At 61.2% G+C, this 27047-nt stretch overlaps 1 protein-coding gene across 2 annotated transcripts; it reads right to left on the bottom strand.

The window, feature by feature from the left end:
• Window positions 1-26223, bottom strand: RIPK4 (receptor interacting serine/threonine kinase 4). Of its 2 annotated transcripts, none has more exons than XM_080821828.1 (8): window positions 26023-26223; window positions 16037-16328; window positions 10873-11021; window positions 9048-9097; window positions 6579-6737; window positions 5724-5827; window positions 4156-4417; window positions 1-2269 (listed from the first exon to the last, which is right to left on the bottom strand). In XM_080821828.1, the coding sequence occupies exons 1-8, from the start codon at window positions 26202-26204 to the stop codon at window positions 1110-1112; spliced, it is 2358 nt and encodes a 785-aa protein (XP_080677954.1). In that variant the 5' UTR covers window positions 26205-26223; the 3' UTR covers window positions 1-1109. The 2 variants fall into 2 exon arrangements, with proteins under 2 accessions (XP_080677954.1, XP_080677955.1); XM_080821829.1 differs by lacking the exon at window positions 26023-26223 and adding an exon at window positions 17425-17542.
• Between the last annotated feature and the right edge of the window lie 824 nt (window positions 26224-27047).

Here is a 27047-nt window from a genome sequence, read left to right as displayed (position 1 = left end):
AAGATTGTTTTGTTTTATTGCCAAATGGTTTGTCGTCCACACTTCCTACATCCTACTGTAGCGCACCGTTGTGAAAGCGTGAGGCGTACTAAAACACAGCCCGCTCTGGGCAGAGCAGATGTTTCCTGTCACAGAAAAGCATCCCGTGCACAGGTTCACATTAACACACACGGTACATTAACATCCATCCGTACTGTATCCCAGGCCACGGGCACGTCTGCCCACAGGGCCACGCCCCGCAGCCAACCTCTGGGCTTCCGACCAGAAAGCCAAGGCTCCGGCACGGCGTAGGCATTCGTCCGGCAGCTCCCACTCCCCACGAGGCCCCAAGACGGTAGCAGTCCACACAAACCGCCACCGCACCAGACATCAGTAAGCCGGTGGCCCATCTAGCTGGTCACCCCGACGGTCGTCGCAAACCAGAACAGCAGCGCTCTAGGCGACCCGCAACGAGCAAATCGCACCATCAGGGCACGTGTGCGGCCACCCACGAGGACCGACACGTTTGGATGGAAAGGAGCAGGTCACGTGACCGTTGGCTCGCATTTAAAAACCAACCTTATTACTTTACATCCTTCACGGACCAGACAACCCAAGGACGGGAGCATTTTTAACAAGTTTCAGGCAACAGTTAATACCATGTCCGTTTCTCGAACACAGTCTGTAAGACAAGGATTCCACCAAAACTTCCTGAAACAGGCTTTTTTGCCCGCTGCGGGGTCTGCGGATCCAAGACACAGCTCCTCCCGGCTCCTCCCGCACCTGCTCCCCGCCGCAGCTTGCCACCCCGGGGCCCCGCGGGGAGCGAGGAGCACAGAGAAATGATTCCGACCCATCGTCCGGCTGACGGCGGGCGTGCGACCGGGGGAGGGGCCGACAGCCCAGCGCGCTTCAGCCGACAGCCCTGGGAGGGGGACACGCCCGAGCGGATGTCCCTCGAGACCCGGAGTCGGCAGCCGCCTGCCTCTCGCTGGCCCTCCCGGTCAGGGTTCCGCCGGGCCGCAGACGTGGCGAGCGGCGCCGACCGGCACAGCGTCCTTCCGTCCCCGCGGTGAGCACGGCAACGGGACAGGAAGCCCACGGGGGCCCCCGGCGTCCGGGGCGGCCGGCTAGGTCTTGCTCCGTCGGAGGAGCGTGGCAGCGGGGCCGCGGCCGCCCTGGAACTTGAGGCTCTGCAGGTTGACGAGCGCGCCGTGCTTCAGCAGCGTCTCCACCGTCTTGGCGTGTCTGCCCTGCGCGGCCAGGTGCAGCGCGCTCAGCCCCTGCGCGTCGGCCAGGTTGAGCACGTCGGCGCTGACCAGCTCCTCCACCACCTCCGCGTGCCCGGCAGCGGCCGCCAGGTGCAGCGCCGTCTGGCGGTGGGGCCCCCGGGCCAGCACGTCCGCCTTCTCCTCCACGAGCAGCTTGACAGTGGCCAGGTGCCCGTGCCGGGAGGCCAGGTGCAGGGCCGTGCAGCCCTCCGCCGTGGCCGCCTCCTTGTCGGCCCCCCGGTGCAGGAGCAGCCGGGCGGTGCTGGTGTGGCCCGTCTCCGCGGCGACGTGCAAGGGCGTCTGCGACAGCACGCTGCGGACGTTGACGTCGGAGTGCAGGTCGATGAGGACGCGGGCCACGCGGTAGTGGCCTCGCTGGGCGGCCAGGTGCAGCGGCGTCCTCCCGTCCAGCGTCTGCGCGTTCACGCTCACGCCCGGCTGCCTGGCCAGCAGCTTGACGATGGGCAGGTGGCCCTGCCAGGCGGCGTAGTGCAGCGGCACCCAGGCGTCCTTCCCCGGCAGACTCACATCGACGCCTCGGCGCAGCAGGATACGCACGATGCTCTCCTGGCCGTGCTGGCAGGCCACGTGCATGGGCGTCCGGCCCTCGCAGTCCACCTCGTGGACGGACGCGTTCTTCTCCAGCAGCAGCCGAGTGCTGCACTCGTCCCCGTTCTGGGCCGCGAAGTGCAGCGCCGTCCACTGGTCCTCGTCCGCGGCATTGACGCTGATCTTACGCGCCAGCAGGAGCTCCACGACCCCACGCACCCTCTTCTCCACGGCCACGTGCAGTGGGGTGGAGCCCTTCCTGTTGGTCAAGTTGGGGTTGGCGTTACTGAGCAGAAGCCACTTGACGCACTCCTCCTGTCCGGCCTCCACGGCCAGGTGCAGCAGGCTGGCGCCGCCGTCCAGCACCAGGTCCACGTCCTGGGGCTGCAGGATCTTCATCAGTCTGCTGGTGTCCCCGTTCACGACGGCATCCACCAGCTTCCTCTTCTGGACGTCGGTCGTGCCGAGATCTGCGGGGAGAGAGAGGCGAGGCTCAGGCTGCCAGCCACTCCCGGGGCCTGGCTGGCACCCGGACGTGGCCCCCAGGTCGCCGTGCGGCCGGAATCACTCAAGAGCCCGTGGGGCCGTGTTACTAGGTTTCAGACGCAGCAGGGAGACACATTTGCAAAGTGAAAGTCATGCTACCGACCTACAGGGTCGTTGTGAGATAAGGATGCCTCGGCCTCTGTGTATTCAGAAGCGGCCGTGATCGCTACGCTTCCTTCATCAGGAAGAGAAGAGGGAAAGAAAGGACGTATGCCCTGAGTCTACTGGAGCTCCGAGGCCGGGGGCACCTTCCCAGGCCGCCGGCGGCCTCCAAATGCAGCGTCTCACCCAGGAGACGTCGGAAGGTTTCCTAAAATAATCCTCCAAGGACTGAGTCCTCCCATTCCGAAAGGACCGTTATTCATGATGAAAAGGTTAATCCTACTACAGTGTCTGCGCTCTCATTCGCAGGGCGCAAGATCCCCTCCCCGCCTCTCTCCAGGGGACCTGCAGGGGGCGGGGGTTGAGGGGGACGACGGACAGGCTGGAATTCAAGAAAATACAGCCCACGCAGTCCGCCCAGTCTGGACTAGCGTCTCTGCACCGGCTTCGGAGCCCAGCCAGGAACGGATCCTCCGAGAGCGTCGGACCCAGAGAGAGCTCTAGGACCCGTTTCTCCCCCCGAGACAGGGAGTCTCTTGCCTGGTCCGTCTCTCATCACCCAGTCAAGCTGTCTGGACCCTGCCCACAGATGTGTCTCTGTAAGGCATTTCCTCAACCCAGAATGCCCTCTTTTGCCCCAGAGTCCACTCTAAAAATCCCAGGAGGCTCCCGGCATGCGGGAAAAGCCCTTCCTTCCAGGAAGGCCCTGATCCACCGGGAGAAACTGACTTCCCCTCCTGCCGGGCTCCGCACCCTCCCCACGGCCCCCAGGCACTTGGCCGCCCCCACACCACTGTCCTCTGACCACGACCATCCGTATTTGCCTGGTGGGGCCGCAGCACCCTGAGGGCAGGACAGGGCTGTGTCTTCCCCTCCCCATGTCGGGGGAGACAGCCCCTGCGCCCAGGGACCAGCATTTGGGCCAGAGGCAGGGAAAAACCCCTTTTGAAGGAAAAACCCATCAGAATTAACATAAAAATATAAGATGACCTAACTGGGAAGGACCCTATCCTAACAGGTAGTATAGGACGGGACCAACATGTTAACACCTCTAGGAGCGACTCACCCATTATAACTCATGGTTAAAATGAACAGGGGGTTACAGACATTGGGGAGGGTGTGTGCTATGGTGACTGCTGTGAAGTGTGTAAACCTGGAGATTCACAGACCTGTACCCCTAGGGATAAAAATACATTATATGTTTATAAAAAAATAAATAAAATTTAATAAAAATGAAAAAAAAAAAAGAACAGGGAGGCTCACAAATAAGAAAGTAAAGGGGTTTCAGGAAAAGGGGGGACAAGGCTGCCCTCTACAAGAGAGAGCTCTCCGGGTGTGGGGTTTCATCCTCCGCTGGCCTCACTTAACAGGACTCAGGGTTCTACAAAGCTGAGGTCAGACCCTACACCTGGGGTCGGCACAGGTACGACCCGCACAGCCCAGGGGACGGCCCGCTCCCTCTGCTCTGAAGTGACAGCCCGCAGAGCCGCTCGGCCTGCCCTCAGCCAGCACGGCTCTCCGGATTTGGGCTCGGTGCGCTAACTACGCGCTGATGCCCCCGACAGTCGGTTACAGATACAGACGCGGACAGCAGCTCCAGAAGCTGGTGCCCGGCGCTTTCCGAGGCACACGGGCTCCTACACACACTGCCCGCCCGCGGCCCCATCATTCTGCACGTTACTTCCCAGGAAACAGGGTCCTCGCTTACCGCCCGCTGAAGGCTCCCGCTCAAACGACAAGGACAGGGACCCTCTGGAGGAGAAGGCGGAGTCGACGGAAGACACCCCCGAGAGCCTCTTGCCGCTGCTGGCCGACGGCAGCCGGGACTCGGAGCAGCTGCGGCTGAGCTCCTCCGGGCCGTCGAGGGTCTGAGAGGTGCCCGAGTCCAGCTGGGACAGGAGCTCAGACAGGCTGTAGTCGCTGTCGAAGGTCGGCGCGGACGCTCGCTTGAGAGGCGTGCACACGGGCTTCTGCGAACCAGGCAGAGGGGGTGGATGACAGCCGCCCAGGACACAGGCAGTGCCGCCGGAGAGGGAAGGGGCACCGGGTCCCCGGGCAGCCACACAGGGTGCTCTGCCCGTGGCCACGTGCACAGGCGCGGGGAAGCCCGAGGACCGTACGCGGGGCCCGCCGGGTGCAGACACACTGCGAGCACAGACAGATCAGACGGACACGGGAAGCCCCTCGAGCCAGGCAGGGAGTGATGCGCAGGGAGTGTGGGAAGCCCGAGTGCTGGGCTGTGCCCACCTGGCCGGCCAGCGTGGGTAAGGAAGGACGGACTCGGGACAGGGGCTGGGAGCCCCTCACTGACAACCACCCGTGCCCCCTCCTCCGAGTCCCGTGAGTGGGGCTGGGGGGCGGCGTGGGGGCAAGTGCACGGGGCAGGCCCGGCTCCAGCAACAGCAGGGCCAAGCTAGTCCACGTGCACCAACGGGGCCTTTTCGAGGGTGTCCCGGGCAGGCCTCCAGAAAGGCAGATTTCTGGGGAGGGATTAAGCCCAAGGGCGGCTTCCGACCCCTCCTGGTTCAAGCCCACCGGTCCCCGGTCCTCCCTCTCCTGGGGACCCGCAGATCCACTCTGACCCACTGGCTCAGTGCGCAGTCGCGCCCTCCAGCCGGGGGCCCTCTTCCTTATCAGTGGTGAGGTCACCGCCCCCAGGCACCTTTGCTCCCCAACCTCACACACACGCCCCTTTATGCTGAGACAAGGGCACACCTTGAATGCTTGCTTATCTCCTGGCCTTGCACGGACAGCCTGGCCTGCATCGACGGACACCAGGCTTCCCCCAACACGTCTCCCACGCCCTCGCCACCCCCAGGCCCAGCGAGCCCTTAGTCGTCCTCGCACCTCGCTCAACCCACGTGGCTCTCCGGGAAGGAGCCAGTTACAAGCAGCGGACACAACGGGGCCAGAGTTCCAAGCCAGGGGGCAGAGACAGCAGAGCCCAGACCCCCTACCCCAATGGGGCCTACACGGGCCTTCTGTTCCCCGGCTCAGAGAGCATCCGGCCAGTAGCCCTCCAGTGCCAAGAGCAGGCCCGCACTGTCCACTCTGAACCACAGACAGGAGGTGGGGACGGGAGCAGCTCGGCAGGAACAGCACCCGGGGCTGCCAGGCCGGGGTGACCCGCCTGAGACCTGCCTGAGACCCGCCGTCCTGCTCCTGAATGTGGGACCCCAGGTGCTGGGTGAGCTGGGGGACCAGTCCAGGCCGGCAAGGGAGACTGCAGAAAGGAGGGGGGCCCTGAGAAATGACATCCAGGAAGGGGGCCATTACCGGGCTCTCGGGCTCCAGTGGCTGCTTCGTGTCCAGACCCTGGGCCGGCTCCTTCACGGCCCCGTCCGGCTTCTCACACAGCTCTTCGGTTTCACAAGTGATTTCTATTGGGGAGGAAAGAAAACCGGGCGTGTCACTCGGACAATGGCTTCCATATTCACTACAGAAGCGCGTGACCTCGGGCGGGGACAGAAGAGGCAACGGCTGGGGCCCCTCAGCCTCCCGGGCCGTTGGCCCCGCAGACCTCCCAAGCTAGCCCCCGCAGCCTCTGCATGGGCCCCTTTGGGGCCTCCCATTAGCCATCACTAGCAGGGTCTGCCAGACCCCAAGTAGGACCCACGGCGTCCCAGGTTCCCAAAAAGGCTTGCCCCGGGGGAGGCCCGTCTAGCAGAGCCAACAGCCCGCATGCCCACGAAGGCCAGGGCAGCCGACGCCCGGCAAGGGAGGCCCCTGTAACCCCCTGGTGTGTTCCCAATGTAAGGACCAACCCGAGTTACATAAGAATCACTTTCCTGCCGCAAGATACGCCCATCCCAGGGGCACAAGACCCCGGGAGAAAGACAAAGAAAGCCTCAGGTGAGTGGTCTCACCAGTCCCCTAAGACGCACCGCCAAACCTGAACTTGCAGCACTGACTGCGGGCCCCTCCGGGCAACAAGCCAGCCACGGGCTGGAGCTGGGGTGGACGGCCACGACCGTCCCCAGTGCCAGACGCCCCGACCCAGCCCCAGGTGCTGCAGGGCCCCGGGCCAGTGGCCAGCCTGTCCGCACACCTGTGTCTGCTCCCCTCCCCCTCCTGCCCATCTCCTCCCTCCCAGGTCCCGGGGCAGGTCCCAGGGAGCCCTGGGGCACTCACCCTGGAAGGTGGGCCGCTCGCGGGGGTCCCCGTGCCAGCACCTCTCCATGAGGCGCAGGAGGGCCCTGCAGGCCCGCGGCCGGGCTCTGCACACGGGCGGCAGCTCCGGGCGGTGGCCCTTCACCACTTTCACCATGATGTGCAGAATGTTCTTCTCATCTGCGAAGGAGAAGCGGGCAAGTCAGGGCAGCTCCGGGCCGGGGGCCCCGGGCTTCCCCTTCAGGAGGCGGGACGCGCATCACCAACACCGTCCGCCGGCCCCACGACGGCACCCAGAGGCCACTTCATGTCCTTTGCGAAGCACAGAGAGCTCGCTATGCCTTGCCTTCCAGCGCGAGTCTGCGCTCCCCCTTCCAGCCTTTAGAAACTCCCTACGACGTTCCAGATGGAACCGGGGCCCGTATCACAGGGAACATCTTCCTGGGCATCCAACTCAAAGGAAAACGGGGTTCAAAGAAGAAAACTATCTGATGAGACATGTTCCAAAGTGGCCCGGGCATGCCAAAGGGAGGCAACGTTCACAAGTCATGAAGTCACCTGGTCCAGCCTCCACGTGAACCCGGATCTCCCTGTGATGATGCAACACCCTTCCTAAGCTCTGATTTCTACGCCAAAGCGCAGGCCCCGGGGGGCCCCGTGCACGGAGCCGGCCAGAGCGACACTGGCCAGGACGCCTGGCCTCCCCCAAGCATGCTCGGGTCTGGAGAGTGTGAACAGGGGCCTTTCCCCACGGTATGTAACGTGGGGCCCACCCGCCCTCCTCTGCAACCTCCCTGAGCACAGCAGACTCGTCACTGTCACTATCCCTTTGGTCACAGACCAGGGAGCCCAAGGTGACCCTCGGTGAGCCAGACTTTTTTCTCTGCTCAGCCTAAAATCACAACGCCCATCAGACGGGACCCCAAGCTCCCTGCTCCCAGAGCCCCTCTGCCCACCCCCCCTCCCAGCTCCCAGCACACCTGCAGCAGGGAGCTCTGCCCAGGCAGCAGACGTGCGTCGGCAGGTGTGGAAAACTGGCCCCAAGTCCCCGCCGCTGGCCGGGGTCCCACTCTGACCCTCGGGGCCGCCTTCCCATCGAATCCCGTACAACAGCTCTCTCCAGCAGCTACACATTATTGCCACGACGCACCCGCCAAACCCCAGCAGGGCCCCCAGACAAAACCGGGGTAAAGACCTAGAAGACTTGCTGCCGCCGAACGGACGGAAAGTTCCAGAAACGCCTTTCGCTCCCGTACCGTGAACTCCCCTACGTCCCAAGCAATAAAGCACACAGGCCTTGGCTCCCGACCTTCGTGTCGTGCACCTGGCCTTGGATGGCGTGTCAGACAGTCACGGGCCAGAGCGGCGCGCCGCCAGACCACACGGCCTCACGCCACGGCCGCCACGGAGGAGGAGGCGCAGGGAGGCAGGCGACAGGCACACAAGCCCGCACACAAGCCCGCACTAGCGCTCCCGGACCTGCGGCCCACGCTGACGCTGCTCTGAACTTCCAGACCGTTTTCGTCCAGTTGCAAAGTAGCATGAATGACCCACGTTCACCCGTAGAGGAAAGTGATGAGGGTAAAAAGTCCTCGATTTTTCTAACGCGTCAAGGCACGAGCACCTGGAGGACAGACATCGGAGTGGCTGCCTGAAGGGGGACGAGATGTCGCAGCCCTCAAGGGGGACGTCAGGGACCTGGGTGCACCCAGCGGTGCCAAATCCACCCAGCTGCCCTGGAGACTGGTCGCCCCGCAGCGGCCGCGCCTCATACCACTCCATGACACACTTAAAGGTGGCTAAGGTGGTAGAGTTTACATGTATTTTGCCATGTTTAAATTAAAGAAAAGGACTGGCTGGAAATATCCACAGCTGGCAAATCCAGAGAGACAGAAAGCCGCTGGGCAGTTGTCAGGGGCTGGGGGGGGGGGGGGGGGGGTGTGGCCTGTGGCCTGGACTGGGGGTGGGGGGAGGGTCCCTTCAGGGGGGTGAGAATGTTCTGGTTCTAGGCTGTGGGGGCGTCTATGCAGCGGCAAATGTACTTGATGTCCCCGAATCAGACACTTTAAAGGGATAAAAGGCTGTTTATGTCACGTGTATCACGTCGTGTGCACACGCACAAGCATGCATGCGCACACACGCACACACACACAGGGGAACGAGCTGGTACAAACAGAAACCCGCCGAACAGAGCCCCTCGGGTGGCAGCCTTCCCTGGCCCGCGAACCGCAGTGTGACCGTGCTCGTCTCCACACAGAGAGGCCTGCAGCGCGGGCTGTGAGGTTCTGCAGGACATGCTGGGTGGGATGGACCAGCGCCCCCACGGTGCCCCCAGGACAGTCCCGCCGGCCCCGTGGCCCTGAGCCACCCCCCATCCCCTGGGAGCGTGGGTCGCAGGCACAGCTTCAACGGAGACAGGACCACACATGGCGCGCCCTCCGCTGTCCCGGGACAGACGGAAGCACGGCCCCCAGAGCCGAGCCCACTCACCTGCGAAGGGCTTCTTCTGTGTCAGCACGCCCCAGATCACGATGGCGAAGCTGGAAGGAAAATCGGCCAGGTCAGTCTCTGCGGGCCAGAGGCTCACCCACACGGCAACGAGCCAGAAGGGAAGCGCTCCAGCGCCTTCAAGAGCGAGGCAGTGGGAGAGGCGAGGGGGAGAAGGGACACCGAGACCTTTTCCACGGGTTCGTGCAACGGGGGCTCGCCCCACGGAGCCCGTCGGGGTGGTGGCTCCGACGTCAGATGCTGCCTGACGGACACACGTGGCCTCCTGCTGCCCCAACACCGTGCGCCGGGGGCGGGGTTGGGGGGCGGCAAAAGGAAAGGAACGCCGCTCTGTGGCTGGCCAGTTGGCTCCGGGGCAGAAGGGCCTGTGTCTGCTTAGTTGCCCTCCATCTTCCGGCGGGCACCGGGCACGAGGTGCCGATGCCCGCTCCGGACGGGGCGAGGAGGCTGTTCGCTGAGACGTCACACGGGGCTGGGCAGAGAGTGGGGAACGCGAGAGCCGGGCCGGCTGACCTTGCTCGGGCCCTTCCTGCGTTGGTGGAAATCACATCCACACTCACTCACTCTCTGTATACATACACAGTATACAAAATTACTCTGACTTGGAGCGCCTGGGTGGCTCAGTGGGTTAAAGCCTTTGCCTTCGGCTCAGGTCATGATCCCAGGGTCCTGGGATCAAGCCCTGCATCGGGCTCTCTGCTCAGCGGGGAGCCTGCTTCCCCACCCCCGCCTGTCTCTCTGCCTGCTTGCGATCTCTGTCAAATAAATAAATAAAATCTTTAAAAAAAAATTACTCTGACTATACCCTCCAAAAAGCACAATCTAATATATTAAAATTTCAATAAGTAAATAAAACAAGGAGCCCAGACACCGAGCTAGCACCCTGCCCTGAGCAGAGAGCAGCTACCAACAGAGAGGCCCAGAATTCTCCACTGAAAAGTAACAGAAGTCTCAACGTTTCAACGAAGTTGAAACACTCACCTCCAAAACAAATGCAGAACCTTATCGTCCCCAAACTCTACGAGCTGGGACAGGCCCCCACCATGCCACCGACAACAGGCGGACAGCTCAGAGACCGGCAGAGCACGCACACAAGGGCGACGGTCAAACCAGTCTGCCAGGACCCCAGGCACAGGCCACGTCACGAAGGCAAAGCTTCGTGCTCGGGGGCTCAGGATCACAGTCACCATGCGGAAGGCCCATGCTGAGGGGCTTGGGCGCGCCCTCCCACCCTCCCTCTTTTCTCCTCCAACAGGTCTGGGTGAGTAAGACCTTTGCAATTTGGAAAAGGCAGGTAACAACGGCGTGGGGATTATGCTCGAGGACCTCAATCCCACGGACGCTGGTTTGTGGACAACCCCCAGCAAGCCTGCGTTCCTCCGTCAATGCTAAGTGACATTAGAAGTGTAAGCTGCTGGGCCGGAGGGAGGGGCCCGGGTAGGAGCCCACGTCCTCGCACGTAGAGACACACAGAGCACCGAGGGCAGCCGGCTCCTCCAGCAGACCAGCTAGAGGAACCCACACTTCACGAGAACACCACCGCTCTCCCAGTGCGGGAGCCTGTCGTGTTGCTAGCGGTCTCTAACTGGCACCAAGCATGAGCACTCCCCACCCCCGCTGGCAGCACTCGCAGGGGACAGCGGTGTCGCACGTCTGGGGCAGCCTGGACCCCCAGCTAAAAACCCCAAACCTCTGACTGGCACTGAACCTCGGATCTGACTGCAGCTCCCGGGAAAGCCAGCCCTCGGTGCCCGAGGAATCGAGGTGCGGAGTCCCAGCTGGGGCCACTCACACGTCTGCCACGCACCTGTACACGTCGTGCTTGGTGTCAAAGAGCCGGCTCTTCTCCCGGATGCGCTCCGGAGGGAGGTAGGCGATGGTGCCGAACAGGCCGTCCATGCTGAGGTCGTGGGAGTGGGACAGCCCGTTGCACTTGGCCAGCCCAAAGTCAGAAATCTGCAACACAGCGAGGAGACAGCGCTCAGCGAGCTTCATGGGGCCCCCCGGGGAGGCGCTGGGGTTTTCCCAACCCCTCCCCTCTGCAGGGCCCCACGGCTCCGTCCCACGCTGCGGTGTCGGCACGTTCGGGAGCCCACAGCGGAGCGCAGGCCTCCGGCTCCTCCAGGGATGGCACAGCCCGGCTTTGGAGGAACCGCGTCCCGGCCACTGGGAGCTCGACGCGCAGGAAGAGATTACGCTTTAAGGAAAGAATTCACTGAGAGACAGAACCCTCGGAGATTACAATCCTACGCCTGCCACCGGGGACGGCCCGAGTCGGCCTAAAGGAGAAGAGCGACCCTCTGGGTTTTCGGGGTTTCAGATGACCCGGGAGAGCAAGGCCCGGTGCTGAGGCCGCGAGCCATGCCGCAGCCGCCGGTCATGCCGCAGCCCGGCTGGGGAGGCGGGCAGGCCTCGGCACGATCTTTAAAGGGAACTGGGCCTTCAGACGCCCTTTAAAGCAAACAAGACACACACCACGCAGCCTCGAGCAGGCCTTCTGCCCTCCAGCCGGAAGGAACGGCCTGCGATCAGCAGACACTCGCGGTCTCCTTCCCCAAACGCAAGGCATCCACATAAAAGGCGTGACACACCTCTCCTCCCAGTGCGGGGCCCACCCCCCTGAAGGAGCGCCCGGACCCCAGCTACGCAGGCCCCACACCTCCGCCTTCCCTCTCCTTTGGGACAAGGTGTCCGGAGAGTTCAGGAAGCTCGGGGGACCCCACGGTGAGAGGGAAGGCGTCACCGGCTCAGGCCCCGCTTGCGTACGTCGGGACCCTTGGACCCCGGCTGAAGCTCTGTGCGTGGGCTCAGGTCTCACTCCCTGACACAAAGGGACTGGGGATCCACATGGAAAACTGCCCCTTTACGGTCTCTTCCAAGGCCTACGAATTATTGTGAAGCCTTCCAGTGAACTCCAGGGCCCCTCCTCAAACACGCAGAGGGAGGGAGAGGGAATGGGACTGAGCTGGGCCTGACTTCTGGGCTCGTGTGCCCTGGAGGGGAGCCCAAGCCTGGCGTCAGCACCGCTGAACACAGGGAGAACGTACCCCCGGTCACCCGGTCCTGCAAGGGCGCTGGGACCACACCAGCAGGGAGCGGCTGGACAGAACGGGAGCGGGACGGGGCCCAGCGGGACCGCATGGGGCCATGCCAGGAGGGTCAGCCTGGCTGTTGCTGGGCCCCCCGCTGCTTGCTGCCCATGTCGGCCTTCCAGAAACTCCCGCCCACCGCCCTGCCCTGCACGTCCACAGAGCTGCTCAGGGCCGAGACAGAGCCGGCCCGGGACCTCTCCAAGTTCACAGTGCGGATGTCTCAGTTCGAACTCTCAGCCACTTCAACGTTTCAGGTTCAGAAGTGGAGACCGACTGGGGTCCGGGGTCCAACCCCGTGCCTCCTGTCCTGCTCGAGCCCTTACCCTTCCTTTCTGCATTTCCGCTGTCCACCTCAGAACGTCCTCGGTGTGAGAAAATAAGCATAAATTTCACGTAAAAGCTACGGCACCAAAATGCAGATCAGAAATCTGAATTCTCTCCCCTGACCTCCCGCGCCGCCTCCCCCCACCCCCCACCGGGTATCTCCTCGCCCCCTTCCTGCCCTGTCCTGCCCAGGGCCTGTCTGTCCTGATCCGGGACACTGGGGCCCAGGCCATCCCAGTGTCTATCGTGTATACAGCAGGTGCCCTATAATTTGCAAACACACTTTCACATGCAGCACCCGCCTTAGTACTGCTTAGTACTTAGTACTGCTTAGTACAGGCCCCCAGGACATGGCCCTGCTCCTTCCGGGCCCAGCTGGACGAGACCAAGGAAGGGTCTGGCCAGGGCTGTGCTGGCTTACGGAGCCCACAGGAGCACAGGACCCTCAGGGTCCCCCTGCATACGGTCTGGTCTGGGCCGACTGGACCAGAGAAGCCTGCGATTTTAAACTAAACCATTTCAGGGGCCGCCTGGCCCGCTGAGTGGGTGTGGTACGGGACTCTGCATCTCGGCCATGAGTTCAAGCCCCACACTGGGTGTGGAGCCTGTTTTAAAAAGAGAGAAAATACAGTAACAATGTATTAAAATGAAAAATGTAAAAGTAAAGGAAAAGTAAAAACGAAGCTTTTTCTTTTCAGCTTGAGATGGGCTTGCTTCCCTGGTATTTCACGCAGTTCACACTAACGAACATGTTAAATCAACATTAAGTCTCTGCACCGCACTCTGCGAAGTAGGCGTTTGCTCCGAAACCGTGACCTCTAGCCACCCCTGCTGCGTACAGAAAGGCAGTCTTGAGGGGCCCAAAGGGAGGAGGGAGGCTGACGACTTGGTCTCATTTCAGGATTCCAGATTCAAGTCTTCTCATCCAGATCATCCCAGACCACAGGCCGCCCCGAAATCTGGGGGCCCGTCCCTTGATACAGAAGCTCAAACACTTCCCTCCATGCCGCACCTCGGGGACTCGGAAACGTGTGATGCAAATACGTCATCTGTCTGTTGGGCTAAGCGGTGGTCCCCGAAGAGCAGCCCCCCGGCCCCAGGGCCTTCCGGGCTGATGGGGGAGGGCCCCGGCTTCAGTCGCCCCTGCTCCTCGGGACCCACTGGGTTCTTCGAGGAGCTTCGCCCGTTTCCTGAAACGGCCACCAGCGCCAGGCTGCCCAGCCGGCATGCGCGTGAGAGGGAGAAAACCGTGTTCAAACAGAGGAAGCTGGTGGCAGAAGCAGGACGACCTACCAGGAACGCAAGCCCCGGCGCCTGGCGTGGAGAACGGCGCTCGTTTCCCTACTGAGGAAGCATTAAGTGCGCACCGTGCACCCTGCACCAGAGACGCACCGCCCCGCGTACCCAGCACCGGAGACGCGCCGCACGGGTGCACCCAGCACCAGAGACGCACCGCCCCGCGCACCCAGCACTGGAGACGCACCGCCCCGTGCACCCAGCACCGGAGACGCACCGCCCCGCGCACCCAGCACCGGAGACACACCGCACCATGCACCTAGCACTGGAGACGCGCCCTGGACGGAGGTCGGCACCCCCAGGGGCAAATGGGACTGTCTGGCCACCCATGTCCACGCCGCCAACAGCAGCGCCCTCACCGAGCACCTCTGCGGGCCAGGCGCTGAGCTGTCAGCCCACCATCACCTCTGATCCTCACTACAACACGGAGGGGGACTCCCACCCCCCAGGTGACAGCTGGGGGTGGGGACTGCACCCCTAGGATCTGCTTACCTGGTGAGCACCCAGCAGCCCCTCCCCTAATCTAACTTAGCCTTCTGCTAAGAAACCTAGAATTTTCCATGACTTTTCTGCCTATGCCCCTGCCTCCTGCAGCAGGAAGTCTGATCCTCTCTGCAGGCCCCGTACCCCACCCCAGTAGCACCCCCATCCCCAGCCGGAGTCCCCTGAGTAACTCCTCCCCCACCTGGTGGGCGGCCTGTGGGGCACCTGCCACCCGGGCCCTGTCCAGCTCTCGTGTGACACTGCTCAGTTTGCGTGAACCTCGTACAGGCACAGACCCCGCGGCTACTGATGATCGACAGCGGCCGAACCCCTGAGCCACAGCTCAGCAGGACCCGGGCCCCCACCCAGGGCACCTGGCCAGTGGGAGGGACCTCTGACTCACCCCACAGTCTGCCACTGCCTCCTCGGGCTCGCGTGTACTCAAGCCCGAGGTCGAAAGCGGTGCTCTTCCCTGGGTGCCCAGAGGACCGTACGCTCCCTGACACAGCCCTGTGATGTCAGTGGGGGCAGAAGGTCCCGGGGAAGCCAGCACACCGGCCGGAAGGAAACAGGGCTCCAGCAAAGCCCGGGAACCACCATGGCACCCGTTCACACCTGACCGCTTGTTAGCAGGAGGGTACCTCCACCCATTACCTACACCCATTCAAGGGACAGCTCGCAGTGGACGGCAGTCTCCCTGTCGGCCTCGGTGCACAGATTCGGGGCCCGGGGAGCCGCAGGAGCGGGCAGCCTGGTCGCGCCCCTCCTTCCAACAGAGCCCTGGAGCAGGGCCAGACTGCACTCGGTCCCTCCGAGCCCTCGGGCCAGCACGGGAGGGGGTCCTGTGAGTGCGGGGCGACTGGGCAGGGAGAGCAAGTGTCCGAAGGTGAGTGTCTTCCCGGAACAGTTCCCACGGGGAACAGAAAGGGACTCAGGCCTCAGCTCTTGGCTCCCTCCCGCGCGCTCTGGGGCCCGCGCAGGAAAAGCGCAGCGGCGAGCGCATCCCGCGGGCCAGCACACAGCGCCAGGCCTCCCAACGCCAGGCCTCACACGCTGGGTGAGCCAGCGTCACCCCGCGGAGAAAACGCATGAGATATGTCCACCCTGGTGCCCACAACAGGACCCCGGGCACCAAGGCCCTGCAGAGGAGAGCCTGAGTCAAAGAGCACAAACCCGACAACGTTACTAACTGTAATTCCAGATGGCCCGTACCTGGTTTTAGCTCTATGATCCCTCGTGCTCTGTTTCATGAACTTAGCCCAAAAAAACAAAAACCAGGAGCAGCCCTCAGGGGCCTGGCTTCATGAGGACAGAATGAGCCCCCTTCGGAGCGCTTTCGGTGGAGCCTCCGTTTCAGAACACCCCATATCCCACCACCGCCGTCCCGGGGACCACGGAAGGGGGTGCAGCCGTCACCACGGAGCCTGCGGGCCCACGGAGACAGCCCACCCACAGCGCACCCAGGGGTGGACTCCTAGCCGGATTTCAGGGAGACCTAAGAAAGACCCGTGTTGGCAACCCCGGGAGCCCTTTTTTCCAGGGTGCCCAGAATTCAGGCTCCTGCTCCAGGATCTAGGGGAGCGACCCAGGAGCAGAAGGGTCCATTTCCCTGCTACGTGTTCTGAGGGGCTTACATTGCCCACGACAAGACGGGGGTTGCTGGAGTCCTTCCGCTGACGGAGGCCTTTGCTTCGAGTGCCCCCCGAGCACTGTGCTCTCTCCACCCTTAATGCCCCGGCCGCGGGGGCCCTGCCCATGGCGCCGGGCGCATCCTACCTTGACATGGTAGTGGGCGTCCAGCAAGATGTTGGCGGGCTTGAGGTCCAGGTGCAGGAGGGGCGGCGCCATGCAGTGCAGGAAGTTCATGCCCACGGCCGTCTCGTGGATGATGCGGAAGCGCAGATCCCACGGCAGCGGCTCGGACGCCAGCAGCTTCTCCAGCGAGCCCATCTCCATGTACTCCATGACCAGGCCCACGGGCTCCCGGCATATGCCGTACACGGGCAGGATGTAGCGGAACTTGGCCATCTCCATCTTCTTGGCTTCTTCCAGGAGCTCCCCGCGCTCCCTGAAAGAGTCAAAGACGTGAGACGTGCATGGGGCTCCCCCAGCCACTGACACAAAGCACCACGGCCCAGAGGCCACCAGCTCCGCGGGTGGAAAAAATGACCCACACGCACGTTGCGTGATCCCATTCGGAGCCTCCCAAGGTCACACATCTTAGAGCTACCCAGGCACTTCTGTGCGCTGCAGGGGACATAACGCTGATTATTATCCGAAAACCCAGGGGTTACTGAGCGAGGCGGCCGATGCCGGCGATCCCGTCTCCTGGGACAACGGAAGAGACGTTTCCTTGAGACAATGCATCCATCCCACACTCACGTCAGTGGCAAGTCAGTCAGCGAAGCCACTTCTTCTAAAACCATTGTCTTAGTCGTAGTAAAACATACGTAATGGAGTTTTTATCTTAACCACGCGTTAAGTGTGCAGTTCGAAGGCATCACGTACACTCACGGGGCTGTGCAACCATCACCACGCTCCACACCCAAACCTCGTTCATCGGCCCAAGAACTCCGTGTCCGTTCAACAGGAGCTCCGTCCCGCAGGCCCCACTCACCCCAGGCTACCTCCTGCCTGGACGGACCCGTCTACGCATCTCACGGAAGTGCAGCCCCACGGTGTCTGTCCTCCTGTTACTCGGCATCTCAGCACAACGTGCACGTGCGTCAGCTGTGCCGCAGTGTGCGTCCAGGCCCCGTTCCTTTTCAGGGCTGAATAATGTTCCACTGTAGGACCGTGTGACCCTCACGTACCCGCTCGTCTGACGGTGGACACGTAGGTGGTTTCCCGCGTCAAGTTACTGTGACTAAAGCTGTATGTTGCACACACTGGCGCACAAGTGTTTGCGTCCCTGTTTCCAAGCCTTTGGGCTCCACACCCGGGAGCAGGATGGCCGGGCCATCTATGCCAAACCTTTTCAGGAACCCCAAGCACTGCGCACAGCCTGCCCTCGGTTCTGACGGGAAGACCGTCTCCCCCGTTCAAGCCACACGGCCGTGACTGCTTTCCCACTCGCGGCGCAGACCGGCAGCTGTGGGTACAGAGCTCCGGACCTTTGCTCCCGGGCCCCCCACAGTGTGCCAGCCCCGGGTCCAAGGTCACACCTGGTGTAGTCGCAGACTCACAGCCTGGAGTCCCCGTATCCTGGTCTGTGTCAGCAAAACGGGGCAAACGTCCCAGGGTGCACGCAGGAGAAAGGGCTGAATCACAGGAGGCGGCCTGGTCACGTGCCCTCGAGGTCAGCGGTGGTCAAAACGGGGCACCGTCAAACGCACCCAGAAAGCTGGCTGAGCGGAGGACTCCCAGCCCCCGGGTGCCGGGGCGGGATCTCAGCCCCTCGGCCCACACACCCCTCGGCTGTGGCTGGGGTCTCATGAGCATCCACCAAGAAGCTGTACACCGGGTGTCGCGGGGAGAGGATCCCTGAGTGTCGATCAGGGATGCTCGCGTACGGGCAGCTGTCCCCCCGGGGACACGGAACAAGGTCTGGGACATTTTGGGTGTCACAGCTCAGGGCTGCCACTGGCATCCAGTGGGCGGAAGCCAGAGACGCTGCTCGGCGTCCCACAGTGTGTAAGAGAGCTCCCGACGCAAAGAGTGATCCAGCCCCAAACGAGAACTGCGCCAAGCCTGAGAGCCCTCGATACAGACCCAGCTTCAGTGCGCCTCGGCCAGCTTTAAAATAAACCACCCCCCAAAAAATAAAAAAAAATAAAAAATAAAATAAAATAAAATAAACGCCCCCAGACCGGAACTGCCCATGTAAGCACCCCCAGCATTCATTCTAACTTCACTCTGTTTCCACAAGCAGCTCACACTCAACGAGGGAGCCACCAACACCCAGCAGGGACCGGGGCGTCTTCTTGACATGCAGTGCTTGGGAAACTGAGGAACACGTGCAGAACAGTGACGCAGTGCCCTGGTGTCCCTGCTCACAGAGATGAACTCAACGCGGGTCAAAGCCGAAAAGCACGGCTGGCCACGGTGGAACTAGCAGAAAACATTAAGAAGCTCATGAATATCCATCCTGGCAATGAGCTTTTGGACACGATACCCAAAGCACAAAGCACCAAAGCAAAAATCAGCAAATGGGGCTGCATCCAACTCAGAAGCTTCTGCGCCGCCAAAGAAACAAGGAACAAAATGAAAGCCTCCAGGACGGGAGAAAAATCCTGCAAACCACCTAATGGAGAGGAAGTTAGTATCCACAATCAATAACAAATGGACAGAACTTAATTAAAGAAAAAATGTGATTTAAAAATGGAAAGAAGAACTAAACAGACATTTCTCCAAAGAGGACATCACAATGGCCAACAGGCCCATGGGAAGATGCTGGGTATCGCTAACCATCAGCAAAGTGCGAATCAAACCCGCAGTAAGCGCCTCACACCCGTCAGGAGGGCTCGCATCACGGACGTGGAGGAACAGGTGCTGCAGAGGACGTGGGGGGAAGGGGAGTCCTTACACACCCCTTACACACTCCTGGTGGGAACGCACACTGACTCGACCACTGTGGACGACAAGATGAAGGTTCCTCCAAAGAGTGAGAACAGAACCGTCAATGTAGTGAAAAGAAGGGCCGTCTGTACCCCAGTGTTCATAGCAGCCATGGCCACGGTCGCCAAACTGTGGAAAGAGCCAAGATGCCCTTCAACGGACGAATGGATAAGGAAGATGTGGTCCATATACACTATGGAGTATGATGCCTCCATCAGAAAGGACGAATACCCAACTTTTGTAGCAACATGGACGGGACTGGAAGAGATTATGTTGAGTGAAATAAGTCAAGCAGAGAGAGTCAAGTATCATATGGTTTCACTTATTTGTGGAGCATAACAAATAACATGGAGGACATAGGGAGATGGAGAGGAGAAGGGAGTTGAGGGAAATTGGAAGGGGAGGTGAACCATGAGAGACTATGGACTCTGAAAAACTACCTGAGGGTTTTGAAGGGGTGGGGGGTGGGAGGTTGGGGGAACCAGGGGGTGGGTATTATGGAGGGCACGTACTGCATGGAGCACTGGGTGTGGTGCATCAACAATGAATTCTGGTACACTGAAAAGAAATTAAATTTAAAAAAAAACAAACAGAACTCGCACAAGGCCTCTGGGAGGGGCCCCAAAGGTAACGAAAACAAGATTTCCACAAGAGAGCTGCGCCCCCACGCTCATCGCGGCATTATTCACAGCAGCCACAATACGGAAACAACCCAAATGCCCATCAGCGGACAAAGGGGTAAGAAGCGAGCTGTGGTGCACACACACAACGGGCAGTCACTCGCCCACGAGAAGGCAGGCTCTCCCTGCATCTGCCTGAGACGGACCTTGAGCACATTACCTGCGGTGAGGTGAGCCCGATGGAGAAAGTTCTGCGTGATGTCACTTACATGCGGAATCTAAGAAAGAATAAAGTGGCGGTGACCAGGGGCAAGAGGGTGGGGGGGTAGCACTGACGGTGTTTAAGGGTACAGACTTGTCACGAGTGTGAAAACAGCCACATACAGGTAAACAAACATAGTCTATTGCACACAGACAATAAGTATGTAATATGGTAAACATCCCTCTGCTCCGAGCTATGTGAATGTACCAATGTATGAATGTTACACGGTCTTCACCTTAAATTTACACAATGTCAAATGCATCTGATTAAAAGAAGCGAATCTGTCTGTCCTGAACAATGGGTCGCAGGTATGTGCTGGGGAACGTGCTTTCTAATCAGCTCCTAAAGGAATGGTCCCGAGCCACATGCCAGACGCGTCCTCTTGCATCTTGGGAACTGAGCAGGTCCAGTACTGGCACACAGCCACGCATGCAGCAGGCCAGGGTGGCCTCAGGGACGCCCCCAAAGTGCAGGTTCTGGCACAAGCAACCCAGAACCCGCCACAGGGGCTCTTCCAGGGCCCGGACGCACCTGGTCCTGCCGCCCTCCCCAGCTGCCCTCATGTGCCGGCCCGACGGAGAGTCCCGTGCTGTCCTGACCCGATAAGGCCACGTCGGACGGACCTCCTCTCTGAGACTACGAGCTACCAGGTATCGCACACTTAGGAAAACCCCTCCCAGGGAGGAGGGCCCGCTGGCGAGGAGGACCCAGATCACACGCCAAAGACAGCAGCACCCAAGGTCCACCTGCCCTGAGCACCTGCGCTCGACATGGTCGCCGCAGCTCCGGGCAGAGAGAGAACTGGGCAGGAGACCTGACGATTGATGGGTATGGAGGAGAGAGCTAGCAAGGATGCCCTCGATCTCTACTGGGGGCCAGTGGGGGGTACCCTGACTGATACTGGGGGAGCACCCCGGAGAAGGTGGAGAATCTGGTTTGGAACACACTCAAGGAGCAAAGAATCCCAGTGGCCGTAGCAACCAGGGACCCACAGATGGGGAGTGGAGAGGAGATTACTGTAGCACAAAAGTGAGGTCAGCAGAGCTTGCTTGCGCAGCACGCTGTTAAATGACCAATGAAAAGAAGGCCGAATGCCCACAGGAGTGCAATGCTGCCTATGGCTGGGGGGCCGGGGGAGGGGGGGGTCCCTGTGCAGGGCTGAAGAGCTGCTCGTACCCTCCTGAGGAAACTCAGAAGGTCCACCAGCCCGTAGCACACAGAGGCAGACCCCAACCCTGCCCGGGGCTCCGCAGGCATCAAGGAGGGAGAAGCTGGGGGCCAGCATCAAGCACCAAGGAAAGGCTGGTCATTTAAAGAGAGAGCAAAGCGATACCCCTAGGCCCATCTCTTCCGTCCTCCTCCTGGGAAGACCTAGTTACCTGCACTGAACAGGACAACCACCGCTCCCAGCGCTCACTACTCCCACTGCCTACCGCTGCGACCAGCACTCACGCCCCAGCTGCTGCCCGCAGATGTAACACCGGCAGCCGCTTCTGTTTCCCAGTTGGTTAGGAATCCGCGTTAGAACTTGTCTGATCCTACTGCTTTTGTTTTCTTCTAGCGCGGCTGGCTTGCCACCCCTCCCCTCCCAGTGTGTGTCCATGGGGCCCCGCGTCCTTGTGTCCTGCCCAGAGACCCACCTGCCGTGGGAAAGCAGCACACGGGGCGCCCCTCCTGGCCCACAGGCTGCGGGAGCCGATGGCTCGGGTGTAACCAGCTGGACGGTGACCAGGGAGGGTCACTGCCCGCGCAGGGCATCCAGAGATGAGCCCTCCAAGCCTGACTGATAACCAATCGGATTCTGAGAACAAAGTCAGCGACACTGAGGTGGAATTTCTCATTACCTGAAGCTCTGGGCTACTCTGCAAATAGAGGGTTTTCTTCCCTCTGCCCCAAGGGCGCAGCACCTAAAACCAGGGTGACTTCTGATCCCTCGCCAAGGGTGTGTTGCCAGTGGAACAGCGCCATTGGCGACACACCACTCACCCTCGCTCCCCCAGCAGGTGCAGCTCCCCCGACCCCAGGCCCTTTGCACCCGACCCAACGTGCCTTGGTTCAAAAACTCAGAAAGGGCCCCCCTCTGCCTCCCCACCACCCCCACCCCCACCCCCATGCAGGTCTGCTCCCAAATGCCGGTGGCAGCTGTGTGTCCTGAGAGCCCCGTGCCCTCTCGGGAAGAACGCCAGGCAGGCTTTGCACAACCGACCACTCATGTAAGGACATTTCACCGGGGAAAACCAGCCAGCCTGGAAAATGGTCTTCTGGCAACTCCGGGAGAATGCCCTGGGGCATAGTGGACCCCACCCGTGGCCACAGCACCCCGGGGCAAGGAAGGGGGTCCCAGGACAACCTCAGGGAGGTCTCAAGGGACACGGAGAGGAGACGCCTCACACAGGCCTGGGGAGGGGGGTTGACCTGGGCCTCCAAAGCGCTAGCATTGCTTTTGTTCAGAAGGGGTGGGCTGACCCCACCCCTCAGCTTTTCTTTAATTGCCCCAGGGACCCCCCCACACCTACGCCCCCACAGGAGGCATAGGCATCTGCAATTCAATGAGCCTGGAATGAGCCCTCGCAGGGAGCCACCCAGCAGGACTGAAAGTGCTCCCCGAGTGGAAAGAAACCAACCACTGATTGTTTTGTTGTCAACAGCAGTTATTTATTTTCCGTGTACTTCCCCTCCAGCTGTGTCTCTGGCTCCTGCGGACGACAGAGAAGAAACTACAGACCCAGGGCTCCCGGAGGACCCCAGCGCACAGAGCTCCAACCCCCGCCTCTGCCATAGGTCACGGGTCACGGTCCGCATGACCAAACCCCTTTGTTTGCTGTTAGGAGTCAAGCTCGCAGCCACCCGAATCCACTGACCTCAGTCTTAGTCAAAGCACCCTAAACGTCGTGACGCGCCTACACAGTATCTAAAATCGGGCACATTTCGGCAGGACCAGTGTCACGTTTCTCTCCGGGGACCATTTCAAAAGCAGCTCCTTGTGGGGAAGGCTTACGAATTCTGTTTCCCAGCAGAACCGACAAAGCGCCCCCACGCCCAGCACCTCCTCTCTTGGTCCCCCATGGAAAAATCTCGAGTGTTAACAGGACCGAGGTGGGGCTCCACTTGTCCCGTGCTCTTTCTCAACAGCACTTACGGTAATTCAATTTTTTGCTCACCCGGGGCTGGCCGAAGCTACCCTCTCCCTCCTGGGGAGGGCACGGGGCGAGGGAAATACCAGAAATTCATCAGACAGACCGTTTCTAGAAGACACTTTCTAAGACGCTGCGGGCTCTCCTCACCGCTCGCTCAGAAATTCCAAAGAGGCCGATGGTGAGGGACACCAAGGGTTCCCTCTCTGGAGGAATTCAGGGTGGGACAGGGGGAAAGGTGGTTGAGGCGCAGGGCAATACGGGGCGGGGGGAGTCCAATGTGGTGAAAGGGGACGAGGAACCAAGAGCTCCTGGGAGGGGGACCCAGGAACCAGCTTTGGGAAAGGCAGCGGAATAAAGTTTAATCACGTGCGAGCTGCTGCCTCTGGGCCCGGCCTTCTCACCTCGCACCCATCCCAGTGCGCTCCCAGGGAGCCTCCGAGGGTTCCCACACGGCTATTTTTAAACCCGACAAGAAACGGGCTTGTCAGATTGTCAGCTCTGTAGCTGCAAACATGGGGTTTGCTCAGGCTCGTCCAGACTAGCCGGGGCCCGGGGGCCTGGGACGCAGTGGCTGTGGGCCTGGGCTCTGTTATTCAGGGCTTCCTCCTAGCCCGGGGGAGGGGCGGCGGCCTCAGGAATGGGGCCTTTGGGGTCACTATGCTTGCTGAAATGGAAACACGCCCAACCCTAGACTCCACCCTGGCCCTCGTGACCCCCTCATCAGGGTTCACCAGGGAGGCCGCCCGTCTCCCCAAAGCCACCAGACCTGCCCATAAGGAGTGGGAAACGCAGATCGATCCCTGAAATCCCTGAAGACCCCCTTGGAAGCTCCCTGGGCAGGGGCTTCTCTGCCCCCCGCCCCACCGCCGTCCCCGGGGATCCTCCAGCGCTGTCTGGGGTTGGGCAGCCCCTGCCTCCCCGGCACACAAGCCGGAGGCGGCCGGCTGCTCCGAAGGACCTGGGGCGGGGTCTGGGGGTCGCGAGCAGGGGCTGTTCCCAGAACCCCACAAAGATCCTCTTTCCCATGTCAGGGAACATCTTGCAAACGGCGGGGCAGGGAGAGAGCACCAATTTGGCAGGACAGGTAGCAAAACCACACTGCGAGGTCTAGCCGGAAGCCCGCAGGCCTGCAGTGCCACCAGCCCGAGCTGGGCTACTGGGCAGCCGGCCCCTTCCTACCGAGCACCTGGAGCCGAACACCGTCAGCCATCAGCCGAGCAGAGCCAGCTTCTCCAAGAGCAGAGAAATCAGCCACCGAGGCACACGCTGACCTCCAGCCTGCCCTACCGGGCCGGCCAAGTGTAAGAGGTGAACCTCTTCCTGTTGGGTGATGCTGACCTCGGCCTGGCCGCCCCGGACATGCCAGCGCCTGCCTGCTCGGGGCAGGGCAGGAAAGGCTTCCAGTTAAAGGACAAAACACTTTTCACCCAGGCTACGCAACATCCTCAGTGATCTGCCTCGCGTGGAGAAACCCTGGCTCCCTCTGGGCCACCCAAGAAACAAGGGCCTGGTGGCTGGAAATCAGAGTCAGGGGATACAGGAGGAGGCGTCCGCCTGGGGATGAGCCTGCCCACTTTGCTTGTTCTGCCGACACAAGAAACTGGCATGACAAATGTTGCTGATGAAGAAAGCTCACTTTGACCCAGACTCCATCGACACCTGTCCCTAAGACCCTAAAAAGCTGCTACGGCCAGGGTCTTGCCTTTCCGAATCTAAGCACTAGCTGGTATTCGAAGCGGTTTGGATTTTATCAAAATAACCACAGCGCCCCTCCCGGCCTGCGAAGTTACCAGGATCTGGTGGGGGTTGGGGAGGGGAGGGTTTACACAGCATCTCACCATTGTTGGTGCTATTTTTATGACACCTGCCACCACTCAGAGGAAGTTTCCAAGAAACACTGGGTTTGAGGCTTAGAACGAGGAGCCTCCAAGAGCAGTACAGTCTCATCTCCTAGGCCCGAAAGAAAACATGCGGTGGGGAGCACACGGGGCTGAGGGCACCGGCAATCCTTCTAACCCAGGCCTGGGGACTTAGACAGCCCCTGCGAAGGGCATCGCCATCATCCCACCTCCCAGACGCCAAGAATTACAAACCAGGCGTTTGAGACAGCAGAGGCTATATGGAGTTTAAAACGAGCTGTTTTCCCTAGTCTGTGTGTCCGGGACTGACTTTGTAAGGGAGATCTCCACACAGAATACAAACATAACTTTCATGCAGAACGAAAACTTTCACTAAATGATCTTTTAAATGTGTCCAACCGAAGCTTACCTATAAACTCCTAAAAGGCAGATGTAAAAGGAGCTTCTCGACACCCCCTCTCCCATCCCCCCCCCCAAAACGATGCACAGATCACACCATCCAGCAACTGTGTTTAACTGGGGTGGCCCTGCGTCCTTCCCAATCGTCATCAACTTGAACACCCCTGTTAGGCAGGGACAGGCAGGTTCCGTCCCGGCTTTTGGACTGCAGCGTGGGGGTTGGAGGGTTTGCAAGGAGGGAGGGAGCTCTGACTCGGCCACAAAGCAGGTGAGTGCAAAGACCCCTTCCCAGAGGCTGGGTGCAGAAATAAAGTCGCTAAAACTAGAGTGTGCCGGGAGGAAGCGCGGCGAGGAACACGACTCCCAGGGCCACCTGCCGGACCCCAAGGCCAAGCCCGAGCCCCGCAGCCCGGAGCAAGCCTGGCCAAGCCAAGCCAGTACTTCCGACCGAAATAATTACCGTCTTACACCAATTTGTGCTCCAGCGTAAATTACTAAGTGAGGCGAACGGAGTGTAGCTAACTCACAAAGCCCGGATCCCCACACGGCAATTTCTCTAAGCCGCGCGCAGACCGCAGCGCCCAGGCGGGTCCCGGGCGGGCCGGACGCGCCTCCGAGGGGCGCGGGTCCAACGCCCCGAAAACCCGAGGCTTCCCGCAAAGCCAGGGCGCACCCCCGGGCGCCTCACAGCGCTTCCACCCGACGCGGCCCCTCGAAGGGCCCCGGAGGAGCCGCAGCGGGGCCCGCAGTGCGCAACGGGACGGTGGAGCGCGCCACCCGGCCTCCGCGCCCCTCGGGCCTCGCCCGGCGCCGGCTGCCCCCTCCCGAGTGCTCCGGCGGCGACCCGGGCGGCGAGCAGAGCCCCCGGCACCCCGGCGCCCGCCCCGGCCGCGCCGCCCGCCCCAGCACCCCCGCCCGGGCGGCTGACCTGTCGTCGACGTGCAGGCTGGGCGGGCACTTCAGCGCCAGCCAAGTCTTCCAGTGGACGTGGCGCACCTTGTACACCTGCCCGAAGCCGCCCGAGCCGACCTTCTCCCAGCCCGCGAACTCGCCCGCGTCGAACGTGCGCAGCAGACCCAGGGCCCACGGGCTCCCGCCGCCGCCCGCCATCGCGCGCGTCCGGCCGCCTCCCCGCGCCGCCGCGGCCGCCCCGGCCGCCCAGGTGCCCAGGTGTGCGCCCCGCCCGCTGACGTCACTTCCGCCGCCGCCGGCCCCGCCTCCCCCCGTCCCGGGGCGCCGAGGCCCTGCAGACCCACGGGGGCGAGCGCGGGCTCACCGCGACCTCCGCCGCGCGCGCGGCTGCCGGCCCGAGCGCGCGGGTGCGGGCGCGTCGATCCCAGTCGATCCGATTTTCCACGCGGCTGTAGGAAACCCGCGACTCTGCAGGTTTTCCCGGTGCTACCGCTCGGCGACACTTTGCAAAAAAGGACAAAGGGATCCAACGACCGGGAGGTGGGCTTTCGTGCAACCCGCGGATCTTAGGCAGACTTGCCCCGTTTTACGTGTCCTCGGTCGCGTGCATGAAGGTCTGTACAACGTTATCACCCGCGTGAGCTCGCGTATCTACCACTGCTGTCTAGCTCTAGAGCAGACCACCACGGAAGGACACCCCCCGCGCCCCTTTTTAGAACCGAACCCCCAAACCGTGCCCACCACGAGTCTTACCTCCATTTCAAAAATCGTGTTATTTGCAAATATGTTATGTTTGCACACAGGAATGACCTCGTGTGGGATCTTTTGGAACCCCCCCACCACCACCACCCCTGGGCGTAATTCCCTGGAAATTAGTGTCTCGCTTTTCTACCCTGAAGTTTCCACTTTGGAATTAAGTTTCTTTCTTTTTTTTTTTTTTTTTTAATCACCCCAACAGCAAATCTTAAGTTTAAAGGCAGGAAGTTACCTCCATCCTGTCCTAGAGAACAGTATCTTTTGTATGTGTAGAACAAACTGGGG

Source organism: Martes martes, assembly GCF_963455335.1.
Source record: "Martes martes genome assembly, chromosome: 1".
Lineage (NCBI taxonomy): Eukaryota > Metazoa > Chordata > Mammalia > Carnivora > Mustelidae > Martes > Martes martes.
The sequence above is the reverse complement of the archived record's forward strand: the minus strand, read 5'-3'. Positions and strand labels throughout refer to the sequence as shown.

Bases quoted from the DNA above. Each gene is read 5' to 3' on its own strand.
- RIPK4 (XM_080821828.1), bottom strand. From the start codon at position 26,204: ATGGCGGGCGGCGGCGGGAGCCCGTGGGCCCTGGGTCTGCTGCGCACG. The intron at 4,418-5,723 runs GTAATGGCCCCC...CCTGGTTCGCAG, and splicing joins CACTGGAGCCCGAGAGCCCG to AAGCCCGTGTGCACGCCTCT. The intron at 2,270-4,155 runs GTAAGCGAGGAC...CTCTCCCCGCAG, and splicing joins GCGGGAGCCTTCAGCGGGCG to ATCTCGGCACGACCGACGTC.